The sequence below is a fragment of the Carassius auratus genome, unplaced genomic scaffold, assembly GCF_003368295.1.
Source record: "Carassius auratus strain Wakin unplaced genomic scaffold, ASM336829v1 scaf_tig00007919, whole genome shotgun sequence".
In the NCBI taxonomy this organism is placed as follows: domain Eukaryota; kingdom Metazoa; phylum Chordata; class Actinopteri; order Cypriniformes; family Cyprinidae; genus Carassius; species Carassius auratus.
The window spans coordinates 12,375-36,858 of NW_020523890.1; the positions used below are offsets into that span (position 1 = coordinate 12,375).

Here is a 24,484-nt window from a genome sequence, read left to right on the forward strand (position 1 = left end):
AAAAGACATTTGTGCATATTTCTAAAAGCTTCAGACCTTCAGACGGCTGGCAAAAAGAACATTTTTAAATCATTTAGCTTACATCCATAAAATGTGATGCAAGCTGATGGACACTTACGTCAAATTCTGAAGAAAATAAAAGTTTTCTTATTTCCAACATTGTTTGTGTTTGAATTCGGGGTGAATATGGTTCATGCAAATTTTATACTCCTTGGAGCAAATGATGCAAAACACGTTCAATCTGCATAAAACATGCTTGGCAATTTATTTAACATCCTAGTAGACAAATCCAACGTGGACACATTCAAGAAATGTAACAAATACAGATTATGAACATTGAGGTCACAACTTTTCAAGATTCGATTAACAAAAGAAAGCAAAACAATCGTTTGCAAAGAATCCCACAAATACCTATAAACAGAATATGTACAATACATACAAAATCTACATAAAAGAAATGATTGTAAAACGTCTTTTAAAAAGGTTGTAAACCAGTTTTGCTACAGACCTTGTTCGAGATGAGAGGTATATCGATTTTACAGGTAGATCCGCGAATGTCAAAAATTTCTCTACTACATGTAAACTAATAACCAATATTCATATCACAACTGTGGTGCATCATATAACAAAGGCATGATGCCTGATTTATCCAAATCTCTAGTCAAAGCTCATGAGTATAAAAACTCGGAATATGAACAGAATTCTGAATAATTTACTCTGGAAATTTGAAAACATCATGAGGACATATTTGAAGTCTTGACAGTCAATTTTATGAGAGTCATCTTTTATGGGACACGAATTAACCTACATGACTATATGAGATGTTTTCGATTGATTTTTCCCAATTTGTTCAATCAGATTCCCAAAACTTTTGGTAAAACAAAATATTAAACATGAAGCTTAATCAAGTCTTACATTTAATTAAAGTCATGCAGTCCACAATAATTTAAAGTAAACAGACTAAAATGATTAACATTAAAACACATAACCCATCTCACCTTTGAACTTAATTTACAGTGTCAGTGCAGATACGAGTGGCTCCTACGCGCGGTAGCTTAAAGCAACAACAATGTCAGAAACAAAAATAGAAATGCAGCATTAAGCTTTTCCAACTGTTTTTATCTTAAGGCTTGAATTTTCACCATGCTATTAAAGCAAAAATGTAAAAGTGTTATAAGACTAGTGAAAATTACACCAAAACTGATTGAGGGAGTGAATTGAGAACTTTTAAAGTGAAAATATTAGGACCAGAGTGGACTGTTAAAGTATACAAAAAATTTTAACAATAAAAACCCCTCTGCAACCCCCCCCCTAAAATTTTTTTAACATTTGATTTAATTTCTGACCCCAGTTAAACTCTTATGTGCGTAACGCCCTGAAGAAATCAAATCAGATCTAAGAGATCCAAGTGTGAGCTGCCAAAATGAACCAAGTCAGAATAACTGAATTTACTAAAGTTTGCTTGGAGAGTTTTATATACAACAGACATCCCTGATCAATCATTTTAACAGTCTAAAAAACCGAGCTTCGAAAAAAAAAAAAAAGAAATTGCTTCCATAACAAATGATGCTTCATCACAAAATGTTTGAGGGACCATTCAGGCAGCTCATCATCATTGCTTCATCATCCATTTTGTAGAAGAGCTCTCCATTGTAACATTACAGAAAGAGATCAGATGTCGATTTTTCCATGTTGACAACCAGATTGCTTGGCTTCTTGCAAATTCAGGTGAGCAGCTGTTTAGTTTCTCCGGTATTACATTTTGTAAGGAATGCTTAAATGCACAATAGATACAAAACACTTCCACCACTCAATATCACATTTGCATATGCTGACTGTTACCAAAAACAATTAATAAAAAATGCAATTCCTGAGATAAATCTGAGAACCAGATACCATATGATGAATATGAAAAAAACGAAAAAGTAATGTTCAAAACGAAATGACTTTAGCATCCTATACAGCATGTATGAGAACAAATCCATATGCACACACAAACAAAATGGGCCATGGGCGTAACAACAAAACAGTCCCCTAAAGCAGTGACAAACGAAACTTAACACTGGCAAAAAAACGTAACACATAACCAATTGTCATGATAAAAGATATGAATGCAGTTTACCGGACTCAGTTTCTCTCAGGCAGCTCTTCTGTCGTGCACTTCTCGGTCATTTCCAGGCAGAAATCAGTCGTCACACTTGAGCTGCCCACGTGGGAAGCTTCTGACCTCTCAGAGGTGACAGTGTCTTGGGGTGGCACAGCCTCTCTGTCCACTCTGAGATGCGAGTGTGGTGATTCGACTATGGCCTGGCAGTCATTTGAGCCTGTGGACGACACCACACTGTTATGTGAGGTGAGAGTGACATCTATACTGGTGGGATTGGGAGAGATTTGAAGATCTGGGCCGGGTGAAACTGGGTCTGGGTGTAGATTATACAGAGATTGAGACTGTCCTGGACTCCGCTGTTCTTCCCTACAAACCTCCTGAGACAAAAAGGAGAAGTTTTCCCACAGCTCCCCCATGCAGATCTTCAGCTGGCTGCGTTCGGTTAGGAGCTTCTGTCTCTCACAGACCTAGTAGAGGAGAAACACATGGAATAAATGTAGGGGATTTAGAAAAATCTAGATTCTTGTGAAGCGTGCAAGCAAACGTTCTGACGTTGTTGGTGTTGCCTACCAGTTTGTGAATCTCATGCTCCAGGTTCTGGATGCAGTCCAGCTTTCTTTTCCTGCAGCGCTGAGCTGCGATGCGGTTTTTACTGCGGCGTCTCATGCTGTGGATGAATTCTAGCTGATCTGAGGTCAGCGTATACATCTTTATCATCAGCTGAAAGTCATTGCGTGGAAGCTCTGTGATCTGGTCTATTGAGAAAGGCAGTTTCACCTGCAAGTTGACAGCACATTAGAGTTAAGATGCTTTACTGCAGCAGCATGTTACTTCATATACAGGAAGAAACGTAATATTAACAAACAACAATTATATATATACACACTTACAATATGTATATGTATATATTCTGCAAATCTCACACAACCTTCACAGAAAATATGGAACTTCACCACTAGATGACACTGCCATCTAACTTGTATGAAATGTTTTATTTATTTGCAGTCAGGCTTAAACTATAGGAAAAACTAAACTGCGCAAACTCATCAAATATAAAACAATAAATAAACAACCTAATTTTCAAAAAAAGTATTTTTTGTAATACACACACACACACACACACACACACATATACACACACTTATAGTTAGAGAAGATGGATAGATAAATAGATAGATAGAGATAGCTTCCACATAAATGCTATGTAATGCTAAAATGATCAGATCAGTCATTCTGTCGAAATGTTTCAACTTACACAGTTTAAAATTGACAGAGATTCCATAAAATTCTATATGGTATGATTACTTAAAACCACTGTAAATGTCGATTTTAGGATTTTTAGGTGGGTTGGTAATATATGCTTGTAATAAGCTACAGCAAAGAGCTTAAATTTACCATCTTTATATTGTTCAACTAATCATAGCACAGCTCAAGCATGTCATGCAAATGAAGATGAGCACAGGACACATTATGGTTCAGTTACAAATTCTGTTAATAGCCACTGGATTCTCATTTCCATGCAAAGACAAAGATGAAACCTGACTTAAGTCTGCTGAGGGAGCTGGTCATAGTGATCACCATGACGAATACTCCCTCTCTCTGCTGTGACCTTGTGCCACTGCTCAGTCTGTGTAAAATGGAGGTCTATATTTAACCGCTCTACTACAGAGAGCTCTGTAATAAGGCTAGAATGACAGATTAGGCTTCCAGCAGCACAGGCACGTTTTTCTCCTCTCCTTCTCTCTGAAGTCAGGTTGTTTCTGGGAGAAGGCACTCATACTGTGAAGTAGGGCTCATCTGTTAGCCAGTGAGGTGAAGCGGCCCATCCTCAGATGGGAGCCTGGGGGCCGCTGTCCCACTTCTGTCTGGGGACCTGCAGCTGGGAGCTTTAAACTCAGGCAGAGTGAAGGGCAAAATAAAGACGGCTATAGAAAGATTGTTTCTGAAGAGATTTCTACACTATATTTGGTTCAAATTTTGCTTTATTTCATAACCATTTATTTTTCTTAATTTTGTGAAAGATAAAAAATTGCATGGTATTGCCATGGTGCTTTGCACGTGTACTATAGTATTCTTACAAATCTAATTTAAATACCATGGTTCCTTTTTTGCCATCATCACATGATCATGAAATGGTTAACATTTATTGATACTGACAAGCAAACAATTCATCCATTAAGTAATACTGTTTAAACCAGTTAATATCTAATATACCTGAAATTAGTTCAATGTACTTAATGTACGGCACAGATAGTCCATCCAAAAAAGAAAATGGTCATGATTTACTTATCCTCATGTTATTCCAAACCTGTATGAGTTTCCATAGTATCAGAATTTTCCCAAAATACTACAATATGTTTTTCCCTCCTGTGGAACTTTCTATTCTATGGATGTCGATGGAGACCATAAACATTTTGGAAGAAAGAAATCCATACAGGTTTGTAACAATATGAGGGTGACAGAATTTTCATATTGGGGTGAACTATGAACTTTGGTTTAAGAAGAAATACTGCATAATATATTAAAAGTTGTTTTCAGAGAATGCATATATAGTACATATAATCCTAATTGTAGATGTTTGGTTTTCATTTTCCAAGTACAGTACAAACAAGTTAAGAGCAAATTTAAAAAATGTGCCACAGCAGTAAGACAGAATATATGTTTATACAAGATGAAACATAACCTTACTTAACAATACGATATTAATGCTATCTTGTTTTATGTATTATAAGAAAAACAAAAAGAGACGAATAAAAAACGAATTATAAGTAATTCTGCAGTACATAAGGCTAAGTATAATGTTTACAGTCATCAGGCAATGCAGCAAAAAATGATGAACTAATGTTCGTTCACAGGTGTGCGTATATCAGCTATTTTACAACAGCTACAACTCATCCAATCAGACTGCAGAATCTAAAGCTATCAGTTTCATAATGCTGCTTTGAAATATCTGGCTTTTATGGATCTGCCTTCAAAACACACTCTAAGAATCTCACAAAAAAACAACAACTCTTTAGTCATTTGTATACTGACATCAACAACTCAATTGGGTCATCAAAAAAATCTAACGACTTAATGAGACAGCAAATTATCATACACAGATTCTTGAACAGGCAATGTGTCAGTGTTGTCAAGAGGAGGAACAATTATGTCATTGGGACCTCAGGAAGAAGGACGGCTCAGAGCTTATTGCCATGGCAACCCTCCAGTGTTTGCCAAGTTACTGCAGCTTGATTCTCAATCTCAGAAGCTCGGGAATCAAATGTGGGAATGTTTTGTAATGATAATATTTTTCATAATTATTTATGGGGATTTTTGTTTTTTTAATGGGATCAAGATTGGATTTGAACTTGTGCCTATCAAAAGCTCAAATGTCAACAAAATGTGTGCCAACCACTGCAAAGGGCTGGACTGTTTGGGGTAACAAATAATAATAATAATAATAATAATAATAATAATAATAATATTAAATAAGAAGTGATTTGATAGAAGTGCCTGATAAAAATTGTGACTGCTATATAAAGTCTGCATTTTTTTAAAAAAGCTTCAGGGTTGCTGTGCTTGTCTGAAGGGATGTACAATTTGGCAAAAAGGCTGTGATTATATATCTATACAACTATAATATAATAAATAATACAATTACAATTAAATTGCAAATTAAACCAAATAAGAACTACTATCATCTCATTACAGTACAACTGTTAAATTACAATACTACTAATAATTTTGGACTTAACTTTTTTATAATTCAAACCACTGGGCTTTGATTTTCGGGTAGAGAAAACACAAGTTATTATTTATTATTAAATGAGAGTTATTCTTCAAGTCTGGGAAGATGGTTGGCATGCAGAAGTTGCCAAATGCACATTTAAGCGACCAAATGCAGCTGCTGAAAACACTGGATCATGAACTAATCACGTGTAAATGAACACAGTGCCGTGCTACACTCTGAAACATGCAGCACTGACATACATATCTATGTAATTAAATCATGATTTCAGCTTTATTTTGATTAATCATGTAGTGTAACACTGCAAGTTTTAATATCAACTTTTTTATTTGTTTGGGATACACAATGTGCAACTTAATATTTCCAAACATATACCAACCTCTTGAGTGTGCTCTTTGATGGGAAATGATTCGCTATCTCCATCTGAAAAAGATCCAGATTCGTCACTGGAATTGGTGTCGTATGACTTTTCGCACTTGATCTTTGGTGGCCCTGACATGCTATGCTCCTGGTGTTCAAGGGCCAGGCATCGTGCCATGGTGGAACAAGGAGAGGTAGAGAGCTCAAACTGGGGCAGGCTGGAAGGAGATCCTCCACTGCCATCCTCAGCGTAGGAGTAGGAAGAGCAAGAGCTGGAGGTTCTGATGTGGCTCTCGGCACGAGACGAACGCGGACACATTTTAATGGGCACCGGACAGCTGCTCTTTGGCCGGCGGCGGTAGGCCAATGCTGGCTCTTGAGAGACAGAAGTTGGGGACAGTGCTTGGGAGCAGGGGAACGACTGGCTGGAACCTGCCCATAAGTCATTCGAGGTCTCCTGGCCCAAACAGCTCTCACCCGGATAAGAGTGTGCGGGTGCCGCCAGATGATAAGGGGCTTGAGAGGAGAAGATGACACTTCTTCGGTCACTCTCACGTTCAGATTCTTGGGAATTGATTCTTTCAAAGGAAAGTGACTTGAGTGACAAGTCATCTGTTAATTTCTCAGCTTTCTTTGAGGCTGTCACTCCAAGTCCCCCAACGAAGGCCTGATAGTCTTTTTGGAAGTAATTTGGAGCAACTTGTGGTTCTCGAAGGGGAGAGGTTCTGCTGGTGAGTTGCAGATCAGCCGTAAGACAATGATCCGAAGATGTGACTTCCTTTTTAACAAGGGAGCGCAGGCACACTGGTGATCGCTTGCTCACAGGCAATTCGATGGGCGTTGAACTAAGTTGTCTTCCTTCAAACTCCATTTCCATCTCACTCCCTTTACCCCCAACCAGACCGTCCTGCTCCAACTCGGACAAGTCTAGTGGCACACAGTCTTCCCCAATTGGTGGTTCTGCTTTAACCTTGGAAAGATTAAGGCCCTGGGCATCGCTGCTGGTGACGGTATCCTGCAGGGAGCCGTGTAAGCTTGAGGTACTGCTGTGAGAGGAGGTGGTTGCGTTGTGCTCAACAAGAACCTGATGGTACTTTCTATATTTGGGATAACGAGGGATGTCGAAAGTTGGAGGTTGGTCTGATTGGTGCAGGTTGTTGGTGACTTTTAATTTCTCAGTTTCAGGGTGCAGCCTTGATCCAGGCAGTGGTGGTTTGGAGTCACTTGGCTTCACATTTGCATCCTCTAATCCATTATCATAATGGTTTTGAACCAGAGTCTTGGGTGATGGTGGATTCTGGCTGGTCTGCATGCCATCAGCCTCACTTTTCATCTGGGCCTGTAGGAAGTGGAAGCAGGAGTCTTCAAGGTTGTGCATTCCCAGGAATTCGGCACAACACATGACATCCTGGATGTTGTCCCTGTTGAGCAGCAGCTTGGCTGTGTAAGCAAACTGCAACAGTGGGGTAAAGCCTTTCTCCGTGATCTATAAAAAGAAAACAAACCAAGCTGATATTTCAGGGTCATTAGTGGCATTTTAATCAAATTAAAGTAGCACTTTTGTGATTTTTTATTTGTTTCCCCAAAACCACTTATACTGTTACTCAAGGTTTCCTGCCATCATTTCCATACATTTTCTACCTCCTTTAGGAGAATTAAAAAAGGCTGTGATGAACTGATGTTTCTTATTAATAAATAGATTAAAAGATACATGGATAAAAAGATACATAAAAGATACAATTTGACACTACTGTCAGTGCCAATAACCTCATGTTTAGTGTGGTGACCTGAGTTTGAAAACCCTTTTCGTGGTCCTTTGCTGATCCCGCTATCCTCTCTCCACCTAATGCTTTCCTGTCTACTCTATCTCTCAAAAAAAAATTGTTCTGGTTAAAATTTTTGTGGAAACCTTGACAACAAATGACTGAGAATAATCAGCTGATCCTCAAAACACATTTTATAAATCATGCTATAAAAAAAACTGCATCTATGCTACAAAGTATCTGAGCTTCCTATTCAATGTCTCAAAAGCTTTGCATCAAGTAATAAAATGAAGTGAACTGCATAGTGTCAAGAACAAAAATAAACCACCCTTCTCATCACTTTCAATCACTCTATCGTTCTCGGAGGTATCCATGAATGCTCGGGGCAGCGCAACCACATCAAGAACATCACCTTTAAAATAGAAAGTCATCCTGCTGAAAATACAGCTCCCCCAGACATTCAGTCAGTCCTCCCAGAGCTGCAAATAAATAGAAGAGCTAGGGGGGAAAATGCTGAGCATTCTGTGGATCTATTTTCAGCTGGCATCAGCAGCTGCCGCCTGCAGAAGCATGTCTTTATGGAAGCCAAGCGCCATATGAGACTCCTTTAATGTTATAACCAGCAATCCTAATGAGGGCAGCAGGCAGGGACGCATGTACACACACACGCACACAAAGCAGAAAGCAGAGACTCCACACTATAAAGCAAGAGGGAAACAGCACAGCACGGCTCTGAAGAGAGAATGAGATATGAAGCCAATTTCCCGGTCACTCCAGAATACAATTTGACATTAAGTGTTTTGAAGATGAATGATAATTAATATATAAGCGGAGGCAAATGGGGGCCTTCTGACATATCTGGGATATTGTAATATAACTTTGAGCTTTGAGATCGCAAAGCACCTAAGTATTACAACATAGAGAATCAGCCATGAATTAATCATACTTCCTCAAGCACAGTCAAGTTCTGAGAGGGAACTTTGGTAACACTTCTGGTAAACAACATAAGCAATTATTTCAACTCAAAGCTGCAGATGATGAACATGTTTTCTGCACTGACACATTCCTGTCGGACTTCTCTAGCAACAAGCACATTTCTTTCACAGTATGTTCTCAAGCTCTCATTCAGCCTGTCTGCTGTTTTTGTTTCATGCAGATATGTTTTACGTAGAATAGTTTCACATAGCTTAAGCCAGACCGTTCTGTTTTTTTTTTGCTTTAAATTGTGAAATTATTACACAATCCAATTTCATGTATTCTGATTCATATAAAAGCACAGTCAGAAAAAAAAGAAGCTGTGATGCGGATTTTTGGTCAAACCACCCACCACTACACATAACAGAAATATTATTGAAATATTTTAAAAAATCATTTAATTCAGTTAATAATTTAAGCCATTACTCCAGTTTTCAGTGTCACATGATCCTTCAGAAATCATTCTAATATGCTGATTTGGTGTTCAAGAAACAATTATTATAATTAAGTTGTTCGCTGCTTTAGGAAATATACAAGATCCTTTTATGAACAGAAAAAAACTATTTATTTGCTATAGATTTGTTTGTTAACAATATAAATGTCCTTAACATCACTTTTGATCAAATTAATGTGCCCTTCCTAAACAAAATAAAATATTATTAATTTCAAAACAATCTTATCTTTAATAAAAATAAGAAATTATATAATGTTAAAACATTTTAATATTTAAAACATAAACTGCTTAATATTTTTGTGGATACTGGGAAACATGTTTTAATGTATTTTAAAGCATGTACATTCTTTTTTGAGCAGTTTAATGTTTCCTAGCTGAATGAAAGTATCCATTTCTTGAAAAACACCAAACTTTTGAACAGTAGTGTGATACTCATTTTCATGACTTGATTTTTTTTTTCAGCACTCTACATTCACTCTAAATGCAATAAAAAATATTTCCAAACACTGTGTATTGAAATGATGTCTTTTAATCTTTCAGACTGGTAAGGTTATCTGCTACAAGTCTTTTGATTAATTTCCTTATTAAAAAGGAAATAATAGTCCTAAAACTGACAAATAAAACGAAACAAAGAAATGAAAATAAGGGTGTTTATATGCAGGAAATGCATTTTCAGAGATCTCATATCGCCCCTCCTCTGACACAGCTGGGACTTTTGTGAGGTTTTCAGTGCAGGTCATTCAGCTGCATCCTTGCAGGCTGTTAATGTATGCTGAATCTGTACCCCTGCCAAATGAGGACACTCACCTTCTGTGGCAGGTTGATGACCGGCTCATTTTCCGTCTGGCCCCTGAGCAGCAGGGAGAAATACTGGCTACAAGCTGCCAGCACTGCCCTGTGGGCACGGATCTCACTCCCCTCCACCAGCACTGTCACATCACACAGGACGTCCTGCTTCCGCTGTTCATTCAGGCACAGGAGGATGTTGGCACAATGCACTGTCGACTCATAGACATACATGGGAGCTTCAGGCTTCTCCTCCATAGACATTCCTTGCTCAGAGCCTGTGGACGAAAGTGACATGACTGCTCTACATTATTCAGGTTTCAAAATTTTTTATTGCATATGTGATAGAAAGCTAGCTTAAAGGGGGGAAAAATATGCTATTAATCTCAATGGCAATTCTTCAATACCATTAATGAACAATTGCACAATTGCTGGTGCGAATCGCACAGATGTCTCAAATTGAGCCGATGGCCAATTAGCAGCATGTATCGGCTTCAAAAGTGGGCTGATAATTAGGACTTTGATATGTGAATTTTCGAAGCGACACTAGTAGAGCTTCCAAGAGACTGTAGTCGCACATAAACAGCAAAAGTTTTAGCATACAATATGATGGGTAATGGTCTCAAAAAATAAATAACTCAAATAAGCACGCTTAAGCTCATATACCGCCAGATGAGTACTTTACAGGGCAGTTACTACATAAATGGCTAAAACTACATAAACGAATATGATCCTATTTTGCGAGACCAGGTTGCAATAGTGGTAGCCTCTGTTGCACTATTCCTGCCGTTCCCATTTTGAAGATGATAATAACCTAGCCAAAGCTTGAAAATAAAAAACTGATCCAAACATAATTACAGGAAACCCGATTTATGGGAAATTTTGAAATGTAGAGACAAAGTAATAATGCAAAAGACATTAGCATCACTTGATCAATTTAATGCATCTTTGCTGAAAGTGAATATCTTTAAAAAAAAAAAATTATAGTCTATACAAAATTCTTCCAAATTATACTGTATATAATTTTCAGTATTAATGATTATACCATTTGATGATGGTCAGAAACCAAAAATTTTCAGAAGCAAAAAAAAGAGATACAATTTTATTAATAAATGTGACAAAACAATTAAATCAAAAGGAAGAATTAGCTAAATAATATATAAATGATCTAAATATCTAAAAAATAATAAATAGAATTCATTTAAATTGTTAAAATTTTCTAAGCGTAAATCAACAAACAATTAAGATAATAAAATAACTGTAGTGTATATATTACGGAATATAAATGTCAGTATTCATGATGGTTACATGTTGAGCATAAACCTTTTTATGATAGTTAGAATCCTAGTTAAATCAAGAAAATGTAAACAAGATATAATACACATAAGACTGTAAGTGGAAGTTAATCAACAAGTGAGGTAATGCATTAACACCAATGTCCATGTTTATATGATAATTGGGAATATTTACAGTCAGCCAGTCATGACTTTATAACAAACTCCTTGACGATGACAGAAGACCTGATCCAGATTTATTTTGCGACAATGATCAGTTCACCGTGCATCATCCCTTACATATACTTCTACAACACAAGATGTATTTTCTGCTCTATTATCACACTACGTTCATTCCTAGAGGCAGTGAGAAGCTGAAAGGAGGAACTAGTAAGGGGAATATTCCAATTATTTTGAACCAGTCTAGTGAAGATGAGCTGTTGAATAGCAATTGCTCACTCAAACACACAGCATTTCAGCATCTTGGCTTTGGTAATCTCAGCATCAGCTCGTGAATCATTAACACATCTCCCAATAAAGCACATACAGAGCCACTCACACTGACAGAAAAAATGTCTTATAGCAGCTGTCACTCGCTCGCTCTGCCCACACTAATGAGATAACACCAGCATGTCAATTCATTCAGAGAAGCTGCTCTGAAAAGGAAAAATGCAATGCAAATAAACAGAGGGAATTACAGCATGTTTCATCATCAACACTGATGCATGACTATGTCAGACAGCCATGACCATAATGCAGATGAGCATCATTACAATGTCGTTTGAAGCATTGTGTATTGTGAGTGTTGCACATGCAGTACAATGAACTGGGTTATCAAAAGACAAATTACTCTGAGAAATGTGATCCACTGAAAACTCATTCAAGTGCAAAACTAGGCTTAACAGTTCGGTCGCTGTGCAAACAAACCTACTACAGAACCAGCCTATTCTGTTTCTGTTCCTCTAGGACTGAATGGAAATATAATTAGAAAGCATCTGTTAAAATGTCCACGATGCTGACCAACCCTGCAGTCTTGCTAATTTATGAAGCCCTTAATTCCCCGACCTAAATCCATTGCAAACACCACTATGGACGAATAATAACTGCTTTGATGGAAAAGAGACTGCGATAAGCATGTACACACTCTAGTAACAAACTGTAATTAGATAAATTGCATTGAACAGATATACAAGGTAAAAATCTGGATAATTAAACTTAATTTAGCATAAACAGATATTATACTTTTTTTTTCAGCACAATTTTTTTTTCAATTTCCAATTTTCTAAAGAAAGTGAAATTAAATACTTTAATTTAAAAAAAAATATATATATTTTTAATACAAAATGATAAATTCTGTTGTCATTTATACACCACCAAGCTGTTCAAAACCTGTATGAATTTCTTTCTTCCAAAAATGGAAAACATGTTATGGAAGTCAATGGGGACCAGAAACTGTTTGGTTACCCACATTCTTCAAATATTTTCTTTAAATGTTCAAATGAAGAAAAAAAACTTTTTTGGGTTAACTATCCCATTAAAGTTAGTTTAAGCTCATTTATACAAAAAAAAGAAAAAAAAAAGAATATGAAGTCCATTAGATCCCACATGGACAAACATTAAATAATTGATTACACAGCACAAATGCAGTGACCCCATTTCTAACACAATCACCAAGACATTCATTAAAAAGTACATAAAATTCAAGGCCTCCTACTTCAGGGTGTAATATGGCCGTTATGACCACCAAGAGAAGCCTGGCCTAATTTCATACTGACCTGATTACAGCAGCTCTTCTTTCGGTTCCAACCACTGAAGAGCTTTCTGAGAATAATAGCATGCTGTATTTTAAAAGAAGCTTAAGTGAGCTGGTTTAACATGCTAATAAGGAGAGACTAAAGTCAACAACCTAAATAATAAGATGAAAATAAATGGAATTTCCATGACATTTATAGAGACTGCTATAGTCCAGATTTCCATTTGCATTTCAGATAATAATATTTATGTAGCTATATATATATAATGTAACAGATAGATAGATAGATAGATAGATAGATAGATAGATAGATAGATAGATAGATAGATAGATAGATCCTATCTTAAATAGATACCAAACCTATATTAAATAAAAAAATATATTTCTTTCTGTCACTGACCTAAAGTACACATGAACTCTATGCCTGCCTGCATGATGCTCTGGTTGTGAGAACAGTTGATGAGCACATCCTTGTAAAATATATAGGCTAACCGCTATCTGCAGATTCCATGAGCTCATGGTTAGTGTTGCAGGACGTGGCAGGCTGCTGAAGCAGTGATCCAGTGCTGCCAGGTGCTTTTAGCCTGCAGGGCAGGAGAGAAAACCACACACAACCAAACAGAGAGACACAACACACCTTAGATAAGAGCTCATCTTGGGGGGATTTTCCAGCAGGAAACTCAACAATGACATCATTAGTTTCGACAATGAACTATTGTGCTCAAAATAAGGTTAGCGGTCTCTCTTTCAGAGGGTCACTGTCATATTCACAAGCTGGAATAAAGGATGTGAACAAATGGAGTTTGAAAGAATGGATCCCTTTGAAAAATACAAGCTATTTTTTGGTACTCCGTGGGAAATATCCCACAATGCAGTCACGATTGCATTCACATCTAGCTCGTTGGACACAAAAATGCCAGTGTAAACTGTGCCAGTTCACTCATTCATATAAATTACAGTTCTACAAATTAGTTGTTTATTTTATTATCAGGTGTTAGCTAAACAGCTGAAATATCAGTTCTCAAGTCAATCAGGGCATTCCTAAGCAGCCTTTCTAGTGTAAAGATAGGGATGACTCCATGCCAGAGTATTTTGGGCACTGCCTGCTGAAACAGAGCTTGAATGAATCATGGTTTCCCAGAGACTGAAGTGAGAAGTGACTCATAACGGTCTTTAATATGGGCAGAGGCAACCGTGACACAAAAACACAGCAAGCAAGCTATAAATATAGACAGAAGCTCACATTGAGCTGGATAAACATACTTCAGTACAAGCAGTACATACATCAGCAGATGGTGAGGCATTAAAAACATAGATCATGGATATTTCAGACTAAATTGACAAGAGACTGTACATTATCATTCATTTGGCATAATAAACGGATGTCCATTTAGGTACATTAGATTAACTTTGAGATTAAATGTCTTTGCAGAAGTTTAACTTTGAGATTAAATGTCTTTGCAGAAGTTTTCATTAAAAAAAAAAAGAAGTATTTTGCTCACCAAAGCTGCATTTATTTGATCAACAGTAAAAACATAAATATTATGAAATATAATTACAATATTTGAATATATTTAAAAATGTTTTCATTCCTGTGATGCAAAGCTGTTTAAGTCAGTTGTGCTGCTTAATATTTTTGTGCAAACTGTGATCATTTTTTTTTTAGGATTAATAGCCAAGAACAGCATTTTGACAAAAAATATTTTGTGACATTACAAATGTCTATACCATAATTTTGTCTTTGATCCATTTAATGATAAAAAGTATTATTTAGCTAAATAAATATTTTAATCTTACCATAAACCGCTGATTGTTTTATTTTTGCATAAAAAATATTTTATGACAAGAAAATTGTCATAAGCAATCTGATGATGCCAAATTAATAACTGAAGCATTTTATTGAAGGAGATACGGGCAGATTTAATTCAATCACATTAATTTGCTTTGCTATTGAAATTAAAATTGACAACACTACTAAATATCTTGTCTTTTAATTCCATACTCACAAGTTATAAGATATTGGCAAAATTTTCTAATGACACAGCCCTAGCGAACTAGCAAAATACACAAAAAGACATTAAAATACATTCCAATATTGACACTGTTGCCTCCATTTTTTGCCATCAGCATAGAAGAGTTTTTGAATTGAAGAGATTAAACAGCTGAACTTTTTTTCTCACTGCCTTTTTTCTCTTTTTTTTCCTTTTTTCTCAATACCTTATTTGCACTTGAGTAATGCTTGACAACACAACAAAACTAGAACACTCCAGATATAAATCAACAATGCTGCCTACATTTTGTGCGCATTGCAGTTTGGCTTGTAATGGTCTGGTCTATACAGCTTGTTTGATTAAAACTGGAGCATGCTAGTTTTGTCACGTCATGTTGCTCACATGTAGTGTAGATGGGATGTCAGCATGACCAAGGCCTGGACATCCTTTCTAACCAGATGGTAATTGAGGCCAGCATGGGAGGCAGTAACCGTCTGAGGGTGACTGATGGTTCAGCCAGCAGGTTGCACCTGATTTTCTCCCTACAGTAAAATATCATGAATTTTAAATGAATATCACACAAGTACTCTGGGCTCAAATAGCTTGGTAGAAATGATTAACATAATCAACTAGGAAACACTGAAAACCTTTGAAGATTTCATTCTGCTGTGATCTCACAAACCGATTGCAAAACATCAAAAAGAAGGAATGCAAAAAAAAAAAAAAAAAAGGTTTGAGTGCTTATAATTTCATCATGCTTCACAAATTTGATGAAGAACATAAATACACATTTGAAGACAGTTTATTACTTTTTATCTATATAAGACAACCTAAGACATGAACGAAGGCATGTCAGGACAACAAACAGTTGAGAAACGCTAAAAAGCATAAATTATTTAGGTGGCAAGACCTTTTTCTGTACTAATGAATGGAATTTGACAGGCAAGAAATGTTTGCAAGAATGATACACCTAACCATGCTAGGTGGTGTCCTAAAAATGTATTCTGATTCAGTTGACTAATTAGGCAAAACTGTTGGATTAATTAAGGCCTTGATTTATGAGAAAGTCCTGATTGTGGTCTCAATTCTTGACACTAGACATGTGCTGGTATTCTGTAATACATCACGGTAGTGAATATGCACGATATTGTTATCGTGGGCACTTCTAAATACAGTGAATAATTTTATATATAACAAATTATTCAGAATTTGGAATGCATTTAAAAAATGATATTCCCATCATGGTCAAAATGCACACCACCACTGTATGCTGCTTGAAAGAGCGTGTGTGCTCTGATGTAAACAAGCACGCATTAGAAGCACATGGGAGAACACGTGAGAGACGCGCTGAATGAAAACACATTCACTCTCTGACAGCAGATGGCGCTAAACTGCAGAAAATGCAGCTGTTACCCAGGAAACCCCATAAATAAAGCAGCTGCACTACTTTCTAAAACATATTTAAATAATTTTAAATAGCCATTCAGATTTTGTGGATTCGCCGTGGTGATCATCACAGTGCCAAATACCTAAATATTAAGACTAAATAGGCTATTTATTTTCAAACTTTTTTTTTTCATTTTAATTTGGACTACAACATACTTTAAATATTGTTTGAAAGGGTTTTGATCCTTTATTGTTAATTCACACTTTACACTAGGGCTTCATTAGTTAACATTAGTTAATTCATTAGTTAACATAAACTGCCAATGAAAAATTCTTCTGAACATTCTTTAATCTTAGGTATTCTATTCCAATATTTATTAACATGTTGTTAAAATCGAAAGTTGCAGCTGTGCTAATTAGCTAACATGAACTAAGACTTGTATTTTGTAACAAAGATTAATAACTTCTGTAGCAAATGTAGCTATTGCTCTTTGTGAAAGTTAATGCATTAACTAAGATTAACTAATGAAGTCTTATTGTAAAGTGATACCTATCGGTCTTTTGCACTTTAATCTGTGTAAAACTTTTAACTTTATATATTTTTCTGTATTGCTTTATTGTATTTAAATGTTCAGTTATTTTTGTTATAAGATAAGTTATTTAACCTGTTATACTGTACTATGACCACTTTTTTTTTTTAATTTTTAAATTTCAATACCATGATAATACCGTATACCGTGATAAAAGCATGAGCAATTAATTGCAACAGCAAAATTTGATACTGGAATATCCCTACCTGACACATTCAATTATTCTCCTTGAACTGCAGAAAGCAATATTACAATGACATTAAGAATCACCGCCCTGAAGTTGAGCTGAAGTTCACTGTTGTCATTTCAATAGATCTTTCCTAAAATAAGCACAGGTATTTCAATCCACTGGGAATGACCTTTCATTTCTATCACCTCATTTTCTAGGAAGTTGTCTACACCTCTCTTATTTCAGCTGATCCACTGACATCACATCTTGCCTGAGGTATGTTTCATCGGTCTGCAGTGAGAGTATGACTGGACCACTCATCTGAACTCAGTCAAAGCAAAATATAGCAACAAAAGAGGTAACCAAATTCAGTGAAATCTAGGATATTCATGGTCAAATTACACATTATGAAAAGGATAGTTCCAGTCCTGGTTTTTCATTGTTTGATACAGTGGCATTCCCTGCTTAGGCTATCCAAGATGTACAGTAGATGAGTTTGTTTCTTCTTCAGAACAGATTTGGAGAAATTTAGAATCCGTTTCTCAGCAATAGTTCCTCTGCATTAAATTGGTGCCGTCAGAATGAGAGCTCAAACTGCTGAAAAAAAAAACACACAATAATCCACAGGTAACCCACACAGTTTTAGTCCATCAAACGTCTTGTGAAGAGGAAATCTGCATGTTAGAAATAAACCAATTCAAACCATTGTTTCTGGCTAAAACAAGTCTTCTATCGATTATATTGCTTTCACTAGTGAAAAAGTCATCTCGTCTGGAACAAGAGAGAAACATGCACAGATCAAGCAATAGAAAACACACAAAAGATTAAAGCTATTATTGTGTTAAATAAGAAAGTATCAAATAGACATTACAAATTGTAGCTTTAGAAAGAAATATTTTACGATTCAACAAAAGTTATTAAACATAGGCCTAAACATTTAGGCTACAACGGTCTAACATAAACTACGGAACATAAAGGAAGAAAAACCAAAACAACTTTGTTACCAACAGTCTTCTGTTGCGCAAAAGAATGAAAGTCATTCAGGTTTGAAATGACATGAAGGTGAGTAAATGATGATACTATTTATTTATTGTCAACTATCCCTTTAATGTTTATTCATTATTATTTCTTTAATAAATGAAATGATACTCTTAAACGGGAACTAAAACTGCCAGGTGGTGGTAAATGTCTTAATTGGATTCGTTCAAATGGCTAATTCATTCAGGAATTCAGTAAACGGCTCTCTCATATGAATGGGCCTCTGAATCATTAGTTCTCTCAATTTGTTTAAAACGCTGATTCATTCAGAAACTAAACACCAGTGTTGCTCACAAACGCACAACAGTTCTGCTGTCGGCCTATGTCTTTAATATTTTCATTAGCAAAACTGAGCAAAAAAACAATAGTATGTTTAAAATGAAGCACAATATGAACTTCTTATTTATTGAACTGTTGAATAAATTCACATTTGCACTTGTGCTCAATCTGGTGATACTGCTATCGCTGCTCGTGTGAGGTCATTTATCTTGTGATATAAATATGAGAATTTTAGGGTGTAACCGCATTTATGGAAACAAGTTGTTCCCCTGCATCATATTTGTCAACAGTCAACTGGTATGAAGTATAAGACGTGCGTTAACATTGTTAATATAATTTAACCGCATACTTTTTTTCATGACTAATTCATTAAGTTAAAACCTGTTAAATGTCACCGTCCCGTATACGGGACGCCTAAATTTACTTCAATATATTACAATTATATCCTAATCTAATCATGACAAACTATATATCGTTGGAAAGGTCTAAGACTCCTAAATAGATATTTGACCACGTTTTGTTGTTAAAAATTATGAAGGAACAGTAAAAGATTAATTTATAAAAAGAGTGCACCTCAAAACATATACATCATAACTGGAGTTCTGACCTTTGTCACAAAAAATCTATTCCGCTTCCTTTTTCCCTATCACATGTTTTAGTAATCATCATAAATTATATATCATTCGTAAGCTTATATACACCAAATTCATCTTATAAAAACCATTTTGAAATCGGACACTGCGTTACCATGGAAATCGTACTTTAAAATCTTTTAGCGTGGTCCTCCCCCTTAGTGGGAGGGGTCATATTCCAAATATATTACGGTATTTTAGAATCAAAACATTTCATAATCTTGACAAAATACATATCGTTGGAAAGGTCTGAGTCTCAAGATTCCATATTTGGTGGTTATTTTGTCATAGACATAATATTGAGAGAGAAATTGATACATTTGTGACAAACAAATGCATCCAAAAAATTCAATGGAGTTTCAATGACACCCGGTGGCTTTTTGTGGTATAATGCCTAAACAAAATTGCATATGAACATACATTTTTTTTTTATATCAACTTCAAAATTGGAACACAGCTTATTTAGACATATGGCTTTAATTTTATAGCAATTTTGGATTAAAACATATTTTATTAAATATTTATTTTATATAAAATATAATAAAAATAAAATAATAAATGTATTTACAGTAAATTTAAACTTCTATAACTTTTATATGCTTTCATTTTCTTAAATGATTTCACTTCTGCAATAATCTGCAGATTGTCTTCTTTAAAAAGAGACCAACCTTTCATCTGTATTCAGAAGCGTTTATGAATTATAACAATTTAAGTGTGAATAGTGTACTTTCACGTCTATGTTCAAAAATGGGGGTGACAGTTAAAAGGTTAACGTCAAACTGACAGCCCTAGTTTAAAGTTAAAATGCCTTAATGATAGAATTGTTCATTACAAAGGTTTTAACTTCTCAAAATGTTAATTGATTATTTCTTTATTATTGTGATGTTTTTATTAGCTGTTTGGACTCTCTTTCTGGTGGCACCCATTCACTGCAGAGGATCTATTGGTGAGCAAGTGATGCTAAATTTCTCCAAATCTGTTCTGATGAAGAAAACTCATCTATATCTTTGATGGCCTAAGGGTGAGTACATTTTCAACAAACTTTCATTTTTGTGTGAAATATTCCTTTAACAATTTGCTTTAGCTGTGTCTAAATTCACAGTACTGTATCTTGTACATTAACTGAACTACTATGGAAACTAGAAATAACAGCATGAACTGCATATGTCATAGAGAGCGTGACCAAAGAGTTTAGAGGTTAAATGTAACCCAAATGTCATACTGAAACCCTTACGCATTTACTGCTTACTACGCAGCTGGTTTCCTGCATTCATATTCAGCTGGGTTACTTTTACCTAAGTCAGCTGATGACCTACTTCAAACACAGGATAAGAGTCACAGCGCCTCTTTCATCTGTCCGTCAAAGCAGAAGATTCCGGTAAAATACAAAAACCGCTGCGGTAAGCATCATGACACTTTTATATTCAAAGAAATAAAACGAGATGGGGGTGTAGCTGGAGATTTGTGCAAGCTACTTCAGCGTGAATGCATCTTGAGGCTATACATTTGGGTTTGCAGACTGGAGCTGCAATGGCTGAGATATGCATAATTTCGTAAAAAACTCATGGTAACATATGGAACCGTCTTGGGTTTTTTGTCAAACATGCAAAAATGCAAAATCTTGAAACGTGATTCTAGCAGCTTCATCCTGCACTACTAAAATGTAACTCCTACTATATAAATAAATGTATAAATATATTACAATTTATAAACTCCACTATACCATTAAATATATATATATATATATTCTGCCGATGATCAAACTGCTGTATTTTGTATCAATTAAAATGTTTATTTTTAAAGGCAAATATTATGCTTGTTTTTTTCTACATAACTACTCTCATCCCCCATCCCAAGACTCACTTTTATTGAATGTATATGAATGTATAAATATTGTTTTTGTGACCAAAAATAATATATATTAGTTTATTTTATTATTTTTAAAGACAAAATATAACTAATATAATTAAGGTATAAATCTAATTTATTTGTAAATGAAAAAAAAGAAAAGTATTTTCACATTATTTTCAAAGGTGACATTTTGGTGGTTCAGGCCAGTTATTACAGAAACATTTTCTTCATCAGACAGTCCTGTGTAATTTAAATAAAAAATGTCCTTCACCACTAAGGACATCTTTTAATGGCCCCATTAGCTGTGTTTGTATTCTCTTGGATTGTGTCAATGTCTCATACTAACCCTACTCTAGCTGTCCAACAGGAAGTGAACCAGTACTCAATGGGTTCATCAAGTCCACATAGTTAATAAATGACAGCTGTGGCCAAGTGAACTCCAGCTCCGTTTCTCTCCCACTTTGGCCCATCTGTGGGCATTAGAGGCATTTGTATCATCATATCATGACCTGGCACTTCATTATTAGTTTTAAACATAGTATAGAAATGGGTATAGAAATGGCTTTGCAATATTGTGGTAAAAAAAAAAGAAAAAAAATTCATACCCGCAGTCAGCCAAACTGAAACTAAATGAGCAAAAACAAAACTCTGAACACATCAGTCAGTGATTTGATGGTGCAGAGATTGAATTAAATTGACATGCACATACGCTATGGCAGTGTTTAGGCTTATTAGTGCTTGCAGCAAGCTACACTGTTATTAATGCTCATACTATGGGTTAGAGGTTTGCATAAATGTGAACATTATGCTACAGACATGAATTATCGCTCAAATTATGACTGAGAAAAAGGTTGATATTTCTTTCCGAAGTAACCGAACAAAATGCGATAAAATGTTCCAAAGACACTGAAGGAAGTCTTTGGATTGGTTTGGGTTTTTGAATTGGGCCAATAACCAAACCTAGCCACGGTTCACTAAATAGAGAATATACATTGTAAATCAGGTTAAAGCAATAATTTGGTTTCCAAAATATGCTGATGTTGATATATGTGTAGTGTAGCTCTCACAAATAATTCAGCTTCCACTGCTCAACATTAAGGTCACATATATATAGTGACTCAAGCACTTCATGACAGAACCAATTCAGTTAGCTTCATCAAACAATTGTATTACAGAAGCAGTTTTCAGCCAATGAAGAAACATCTGTTGTGTTGCAAACATGAGCAGAAGACAAACAACTGTTTCTCAACCAGCGATAAGCGACAAACCCACAACTGCTGACAAAACAGGTGCTTTCATCAGGAGAACAAACCACTGTTACATGACTAAGGAGATGTCTCTGCACAGCACAGTGAAGACGAAGCATTGATTAGTCACAGGTCAATGATTTGACCTGCTAAACACTTTTTGGAGATCAAATCAGGATGAACACTAAAGCAGCCTCAAGTTTCAAGCCAAATCTTTTATGGTTAGAAAGATCCTGAGAGCACTGAACATCTGTAATCAGTATGCAGTGCAGTTGAACCTCATTATCACATCCAGACCATGATATTACCACACTAAGGTCACAGCTCTAAATAAAGATGCATGCAAGATGTTCAAAAGTGTTAAAAAAAGAGCTAATTTAAGTTAAAAGGTAAATGTGAATTTTCTATCCGTAATCAATATTAATATTTATAGAAATGAGCACAGGAAATAAGCTTCTCTATAAGCTGCACCACAAAGACCTGTGAACATCTCATCTCACAGGAAGTAAACCACAAACACCTCATCCACCCATTAACCGTATCTTTACCTGCCCTGCTTAATCTAAAGCACATCAAATCTGGGTATGTGGTGCAACGCAACTGGTTTCATAAACAGTAATAACAGAGAGAGGATAACGATGATATTTCAGAAGAGATTTTGTAGCATAAGTGTTTTTAAACTGGTCCAATTCAAAATATAGTAATAAGAACAAAAAACACAAGCTAAACTTAGCAGAGTGACTGTAAAGATTCACAAAGCCACCAACTAATGCCCTCTCGCACTTCTTCTTTCATTACAACATTGTGCTGCAATATTTTTTTTTTTAGTATGTTTCAACATCCCTACTTTGAAACTGATTCCAAATATAAGACACTTTTAGGAACAAATCAAGTGTATTATTTCTTGATTTATGTTTTCACTGCGCCAAAGGCTTGGTTAGTTGATCTTTGCCATGCTTTACTTCCTCCAAAGTCATCACACCTCTATTTAAAGACGTGAGCATTTCTAGATAACTCGTGCTTTTATAACATCAGCATTAGCCCACTTTAAATACAGCTTATGAGGCAAGTGCTCGGTAAAAACTCCTACAAATGAGTAACAACACCAACACTGAATAAAATTACTTTTAAGTTCTTTGATTTAATTATTATTGGCTTAAAATGTCAATCTATTTTCTATTAATTTATATTTAGTGTATTGATATCTAAGATGATAGCTAAATATATAGACTATTATTGTTTTTAATTATTAATATATTAATATATTTTCAAAAATAGTTATTTTGCTATTTATCAAAAATATTTATTTTGAGATTTATATATATATATATATATATATATATATATATATATATATATATATATATATATATATATATCTCTTCTAATTAGAAGACAGATTTTTCAGAGAAATGAACACACAAAATTAAACAGTCTTGCTGAATCACTGTTTCCCATTGTCTTAGAGCGGATCCGGTCCAACACATAATTGTACCTGCCATCTACAGTAGCAGAGACTAAATGCAGCACTAACCTGCAGACCTAAAAATGTACAGTCAGTCAGAGAGCTGCACTGACACCCAGAAACGTTGACGTAAGCTTTCTGTCTGTGATGAGACATTGCCTCTTCTACACAGACCACAAACAACTTACACAAACAACAAGACGCTCAAACCAAAACACACATAAACTGTAACGAGCTGCACCTCAGGCGGCTTGGACACTCACCTAAACTTTCAGTCGTTCCCGCGCGAAGATGTTCTGCAAGACGCCTTCACATGGTCTCTTTCTTCGCGCTTCGCTAGCAGCCGGAGGAGCGTGCAGGGTTATTGTTGTCTCTCTGAAGCCGGAGGAACGCTGTGTTCAGTCTCCGTCTATGTTGAGTTACATTCGAGACGGCGTGCACTTGCTTTGCTCTTTGCTGATTGTGGCATTTCCAGCACGCGCCTCCTCTAAATTTCTACATTGTTGACATTGGGGCGATGACGTCATGGCGATGCGCCCATAGTAAAGAGGGAAAAAATAGCACGAACCATTCAGTGGTTTCACAATTTGTCAATTCAACGATCTAGCGAACCAACATCTTCACACCTGTAAAT

General features: G+C 35.7%; 1 protein-coding gene across 2 annotated transcripts; it reads right to left on the bottom strand.

Annotated features, from left to right (window-relative positions):
• Nucleotides 1-240: 240 nt before the first annotated feature.
• LOC113071721 (transcription regulator protein BACH2-like) lies at nt 241-24,484 on the bottom strand. 2 transcript variants are annotated; one of them, XM_026245009.1, is made up of 5 exons: nt 24,114-24,484; nt 10,197-10,474; nt 6,217-7,683; nt 2,678-2,884; nt 241-2,574 (listed from the first exon to the last, which is right to left on the bottom strand). In XM_026245009.1, exons 2-5 carry the CDS (start codon nt 10,470-10,472, stop codon nt 2,128-2,130), a joined length of 2,397 nt encoding a protein of 798 aa, XP_026100794.1. In that variant the 5' UTR covers nt 10,473-10,474; nt 24,114-24,484; the 3' UTR covers nt 241-2,127. The 2 variants fall into 2 exon arrangements, with proteins under 2 accessions (XP_026100794.1, XP_026100795.1); XM_026245010.1 differs by having other exon boundaries at nt 10,197-10,453; nt 24,114-24,483.

What these genes read in the sequence shown, in the direction of transcription:
- LOC113071721 (XM_026245009.1), bottom strand. Translation starts at nt 10,472, where the DNA reads ATGTCACTTTCGTCCACAGGCTCTGAGCAAGGAATGTCTATGGAGGAG. An exon ending in TCAAAGAGCACACTCAAGAG is followed by an intron (nt 2,885 to 6,216) that starts GTTGGTATATGT and finishes GTCAACTTGCAG; the next exon opens with GTGAAACTGCCTTTCTCAAT. An exon ending in AGCATGAGATTCACAAACTG is followed by an intron (nt 2,575 to 2,677) that starts GTAGGCAACACC and finishes CTCCTCTACTAG; the next exon opens with GTCTGTGAGAGACAGAAGCT.